The sequence below is a fragment of the Mandrillus leucophaeus genome, unplaced genomic scaffold (genome assembly GCF_000951045.1).
Source record: "Mandrillus leucophaeus isolate KB7577 unplaced genomic scaffold, Mleu.le_1.0 Scaffold70, whole genome shotgun sequence".
Classification (NCBI taxonomy): domain Eukaryota; kingdom Metazoa; phylum Chordata; class Mammalia; order Primates; family Cercopithecidae; genus Mandrillus; species Mandrillus leucophaeus.
This window is the reverse complement of record NW_012107586.1, coordinates 3,553,671-3,559,986: the sequence shown is the minus strand read 5'-3', so window position 1 is coordinate 3,559,986 and position 6,316 is coordinate 3,553,671. Positions and strand designations below refer to the sequence as shown.

General features: G+C 40.6%; 1 protein-coding gene across 1 annotated transcript in view; it reads right to left on the bottom strand.

The window, feature by feature from the left end:
• Window positions 1-832: 832 nt before the first annotated feature.
• Window positions 833-6,316, bottom strand: part of RQCD1 (RCD1 required for cell differentiation1 homolog (S. pombe)) — a 33,087-nt gene continuing 27,603 nt past the window's right edge. The window contains 3 exon segments of the mRNA XM_011964599.1: window positions 833-1,165; window positions 2,325-2,416; window positions 2,633-2,731. Coding sequence (XP_011819989.1) covers window positions 1,120-1,165; window positions 2,325-2,416; window positions 2,633-2,731 — 237 coding nt within the window. The 3' untranslated portion in view covers window positions 833-1,119.

Here is a 6,316-nt window from a genome sequence, read left to right as displayed (position 1 = left end):
TAAAAAACGCCACATGGCTTGGTCCCAGGCGTTCACCATGCCTAGAGTGCTGCCGCTATCACCACTGTCTCCCCTCCCTGCCAGTGGCTAGGTAGAGGTAGGGGAGAAGGGTCATCTTGGACATGCTGCAAATACAGCATTTGCTGGTGTTGACACCCTCCTGGGGCTGTGGTGGCAGACTGCTGTGTCAGGAGCCCATTTCCTGGGAGTAGCAGAGGGAGCCCAGGTCCTCAAGACGGCCTGAGATGGCAGCCCATGCACCTCAGCAGGGGTACCTTGCCCCTTTTCTCCAGTATGGTTCAGCATTGAGGTTGTCTATTCCCAGTCGGTGATAAAACCTGAGCTGTTTTTCTCATAGGTTCCCCCTCCTTTCCCCAATTTGGGGGAGTAGTGGGAGGGAACAGGGAAGGATCACTGAGGGGGCAGGGGGATACCCCTGGGATCGGTGACCTGGCCCTCTTGCAGGTTCTTCACCAGTTGTGCAAGCCAGCGTTTCGTGGTGGTGTCATCTTTTAGCACCTGGGCGAAGGTTGTGTCTTTCAGCTGGTCAGGGAGGCACTGCCTGAGTGCTTCACGTGCCCTACATCAGAAACAAACAAACCAACCAGGGAAACCAACAAATAAACCCACATTTTGTGGACAGGGAAGAGCCCCCTTCTTAGACATAAATATTTAGTATACCGTGAATCTATGGCTCCTTAAGACGCCATTAAAATTCTCTAAAGCTGTATTAGGCATAGGCTCACAGATCTCCAAAATCTGTATCCACAAACATTTTCTGAATGATGCCCCAATGTAGAATTTCATGAAAAAGCAAAATTAAAAGCTTCAATAGTTTACTTCCATTCAAACAGCTTTCTGATTTATTATAGTAAATACTGTCAAAATACTCATGTTAGAAATATATGGATTATGGCAAATAAAATATTTCAAAAATCAGTACATTAACAAGGATATAATCAAGATTATGATAACTTAATGAATTTTAATTCTATACTAAGTTATCAATTTGTGTCTTTACAGAAATTGCTTCAGTTTTATGGTTAAAAACCTTAATAAGAGATGAGCAGTGAAAACAAAACTATGGTAGCAGCATTATCAGATGAACTTTTAAACGTTTCATTTTCTTTGAAAAGATGACCAGCAGAAAGTCAAATCTGAAAACCTAAAAAAGGTAAATGTTAACTATTTATAGAGCTATTTTAAACAAAGTTATAGTTTTGCACTCAGACTAGTTTTCTTTAGAAACTAGTCTGACTAGTTTTTTAAACAGACTAGAATTTTAAACAGACACATTTTTAAACTTTGGTGAAAACAAGAACCACTGAAGAACAGGATAAAATGGTCAACAAACAGGTAGGGCTTGAATAAACTCAGTGGCAGGAGACCGAGTTCACATTAAATCAAATCAAGCTAGCTCTGCTCCCAAGAACACAGAAATCGCTCCATTATGTGGTTTAGCAGAATATGAGCAAGTTGCTTTCAGCATGAATTATGGATTTACAAAGCAAAAGGTCAAACATTTCTAAAATGCATTATATCTACAATGTATGATTTCTGGCAGAAAGATTATGAACATAAGCAGATAAAATAATTAGCTCAAGAAACTTATAGGAATCAAGGAGAGAACTGGAAATAGAATTCAAGAGCCCTCTGGGCTGTGTTCCTTTTTAAGAGATCTCTGAAAATATACTTCTCTTTCTGACCACATAGAGTAGCAACAGAAAATTCACACAACAGGAGTAATGCATCATAAGGTTTCCCTTGGAATCGCCTAGACTCTCTGGAATTTCACAGTAGGATTGAGAGTTACAGTGAGAAGATGAAACTCTGATGGCTATTAAAATTCAGCATTTCAGATTTTTTTTTTTTTTTTTGAGACGGAGTCTCGCTCTGTCTCCCGGGCTAGAGTGCAGTGGCCCGATCTCAGCTCACTATAACCTCTGCCTCCCGGCTTCAAGTGATTCTCCTGCCTCAACCTCCCGAGTAGCTGGGACTATAGGCATCCGCCACCACTCCTGGCTAATTTTTTTTTGTATTTTTAGTAGAGACGGGGTTTCACCATATTGGCCAGGCTGGTCTCGAACTCCTGACCTTGTGATCCGCCCGCCTCGGCCTCCCAAAGTGCTGGGATTACAGGCGCGAGCCACCACGCCCGGCCAGCATTTCAGATTTTAAAAGGAATCTAAGTTCTGTCTCAGACAAATTAAATGTAGTTATATCCCTACTTCCCTGTCCTAAAGACACAGGAGCTATGCCATGAGATTGGGAAACTGTTCAGCAGAGTATTTCCCTAAAGTCCTATACATCCTATCAATGTTTACCTGGGGTTATCTGAAAGCCGAAGGTAACATCTCACTACATGCTTCAGCAGACGGGCAGAAGGCTCTTTGGATAGCTGCAGGACCATCTTACCCTGTTTCCCCCCAAATAAGGGGAGGGGTTGGAAAAAAACACACAAAACACAAAAAAATTCTAATTGACATCAGAGATCAGATAGTCCAAGAATCATAAAAGGTTCCAAAATTGTTATTTCTAGTCAGAAGACTGAAGTTGTTCAGTGCCAGTTATAAAGAGATTAATAGCTGTGTGATGAGACGTAGTTGTAAAGGGGATAGATGAAAGAACTCACCAAGATCATGGCAACATGGGAGAAACGCTCATACGTCTGACATATATAAGCCAAACCAGTGTCATCTAACAAGATCTTCTGGAGGATGAATGTGGCAACCTGAAGCAAAACAAAATCGAAGAGTTTATGAAGTTGCTCAGATTTAATCTTCTCATTGTCTACTCATTTTCCCAAGCATGACTATCAGTCAGAAAATTGAGCAAGCAGGGATCCTTGTGTATTATGTACAACTTATCATATATGTATAGTACAAAGAATAATAAATATTACCATATTGAACATTACTTTGTACCAGTGTTTTCTTCTAGAGACTTTACATGCTTTATCTTATTTTTATAATAAATCAATGAGGTAGGTACCATTATTCTTCTCATTTTACATACAAGGGTAGGTTCTGTGTAATAATCAAATTCTTAAAAACTCAAGAGACCTTCTCATTTATAGAGTACCTACTATGTGCCAGGTATAACTGTTAATCAATAATACACCAGGTTAAGGTCCCAAGTGACAAAGTTACTGTGGCAGAGCTGAGATCCAAGCCTCATTTGAATATCTAAGGCTCTTCTCTTTTCCATAAGCCAAGATGATTTATTCAGCTATGCCTCGTCTCTTCCAGATGAAGTAAGGCCTTTCTTTTTTTTCTAGATGGAGTCTTACTCTGTCACCCAAACTGGAGTGCAGTGGCTCCATCTCAGCTCACTGCAACCTCTGCCACCCTGGTTCAACTGATTCTCCTGCCTCAGCCTCCTGAGTAGCTAGGATTATAGGCTCTTGCCACTGTGCCTGGTTAATTTTGGTACTTTTAGTAGAGACGGGTTTCACCATCTTGGCCAGGGCTGGGCTTGAATCCCTTGACCTTGTGATCCACCTGCCTCGGCCTACCAACGTGCTGGGATTACAGGCGTAAGCCACTGCACTTGGCCAAGGTAAGGCCTTTCTTGTTCTTAAAAGATCTTGAAGAAGTAAGATTTTAAAGTTTCTCTTTGAATATTATTCTAACAGCAATAAAACATATCCTGGCTGTGAAGCTTATACGTGGCCTCAATTTTTCCCTCAACTTAAGCTCATTAAGTCTTACATAGAAGAGATATTACAACATTAGTTTAATTCAAATCAGACAATCACGATAATGATACTCTTTCTTAGCTGCTCATCAAAATGAATTGTGGAATTATTTTACTATTTTATTGAGGTTATAACACTGTAGTAGGCTGACTAAGGGCTCTCAAAGATATCCAGGCCCTAATCACCAAACTCTGCAAATGTTACCTTAAATGAACAATGGGACTTTGCAGATGTGATTAACTTAAGGATCTTGAGATGGGGGATTATCCCAGTTTATCTAAGTAGGCCTTAAATGTAATCATGAAGTGTCCTTAAAATTGACGTAGAGAAGGCCAGGCAAAGTGGCCCATGCTGGTAATCTCAGCACTTTGGGAGGCCAAGGTGGGAGGATTGCTTGAGGCCAGGAGTTCAAGGATGCAGTGAGTTATGATCATGCCACTGCACTCCAGTCTGGGCGACAGAGAAAACACCATCTCTTAAAAAAAAAAAAAAAAAGAGAGAGAGAGAGATGTAGAGAGATTTTACCACAAAGGAGAAAGCAATGTGACAAGCAGAGAGAGATCTGAACATGCCACACCACTGGCTCTGACGATGGAGGGGGCCATAATCCAGGGAATGTAAGAAATGCAGTTCTAGAAGCTGGAAAAGGCAAGGAAAAGACTCTCCTCTATATCCTCCAGAGAAAGCATGACCCCTGATACAATGACTTTAGAATGGTGAAACTCATTTATAACTTGTGACTTCCAAAACTATAAAACAGTAAACTTGCATTGTTTTAAGCCACTAAGCTTCTAGCTTGTGGTAATTTGTTACAGCAGCAGGTTATATAGGAACCTAATATAAACGTATACACAGTGAAGTGTGTTAAGTACACTAATCTTAAGTGTTTCTTGAATTTTTACCTATGTACACATTATGTACTATAACCAGACTAAAATACAGAATATTGTATAAAATACAGAATATTTGGGAGGTGGAGGCAGGCGGATTGCCTGAGTTTAGGAGTTCAAGGCTAGCATGGGCTACATGGCGAAACCCCATCTCTACTAAAAATACAAAAAATTAGCTGGGTATGGTGGTGCGTGCCTGTTAGTCCCAGCTACTCAGGAGGCTGAGGCACAAGAATTGCTTGAACCTGGGAGGCGGAGGTTGCAGTGAGCTGAGATTACTCCACTTCACTCCAGCCTGGGTGACAAAGTGAGACTCTATCTCAAAAAAAAAAAGAAAAGAAAAAGAAAAAAGTATTTCTACCAACTCATGATTCCAGCATTCCCTTGTACCTTTCCCCAGTCAATGTCCTTCCCTCAGAGATAACCACGAATCCAACTTATTGCCAGTAATTGGCTTTGCTTGTTCTTGAACTTCACATAATCAACATACAGTATGAATTCCCATGTGTCTGGCTTCTTTTGTTCAGCAATGCCTTTGAGAGTCATCCATATATTGTATATTTAAAATAAAAAGTTTAAAAATAGCCAGGTATAGGGATGTGTGCCAGTATCACAGCTACCTACTCGAGAGAGGGAAGTGGGAAGACTGCTTGAGTCCCGGAGTTCAAGGCTATACTGTGCCATGATCATGCCTGTGAATAGCTACTGCATTCCAGTCTGGGCAAAATAGTGAAACCTCGTCTTTTTAAAAACAATAAATTGGCCAGGCACAATGGCTCATGCTTGTACTCCTAGTACTATGGCAAAAGGCAGGAAGATCCTTTGAGCCCAGGTGTTTAAGAGTAGCCCAGGCAACACAGGGAGACCTTGTCTCTACAAAAAATAAAAATAATTAGCTGAGTGTGGTGGAGCAGGCATGTGGTCCCAGCTACTTGTGAAGCTGAGGTGGGAGGATCAACTGAATCTGGGAGGTCGAGGCTGCAGTGAGCCATGCCTCTGTACTCCAGCCTGGGTGACAGAGAGAGAGAGAGAGAGATCCTGTCTCAAAATGAATAAATAATTTAATTAAAAATTAAAAACCAGTGCTCGCTTAGACAGCACATATACTAAAATTGGAACAACACAGAGAAGATTAGTGTGGCTCCTGTGCGAAGATAATACACAAATTCATAAAGCATTCCATACACATATTTTTAAAAGTAAAAAAAACCAAAAAAATCATTATATCCGCTTACACCCAACTCAAGAATATTTATTAGACTAAAAAAGTAATTTAATGTGACAAGGCACATTTTAGAGCAGAGGTTGAATACTACCAAAAATAGTCAGCAATATGGAAAAGAAACCTTGAAAAAAAATCAAATAATATGAAATTTAAAAATTGAAAGTGATTAGAGAAAAAAATACGAAAGACAGATAATAGAGCATAACATGTTGCTGAACCAAGAGGCTTGAACAAATAAAAGAGAAAAATATACAAATTAACAAAAAAGACACAAGTAATATGCTCTTTCAGAAAAAAATTGAGGCTGGGTGCAGTGGCTCACACCTGTAATCCCAGCACTTTGGGAGGCTGAGATGGGCGGATCATCTGAGGTTAGGAGTTCAAGACCGGCCTGGCCAACATGGTGAAACCCAATCTCTGCTAAAAATACAAAAAAAAAAAAAAATTAGCCGAGAGTGGTGGTGTGTGCCTGTAGTCCCAGCTATGTGGGAGGCTGAGGCAGAA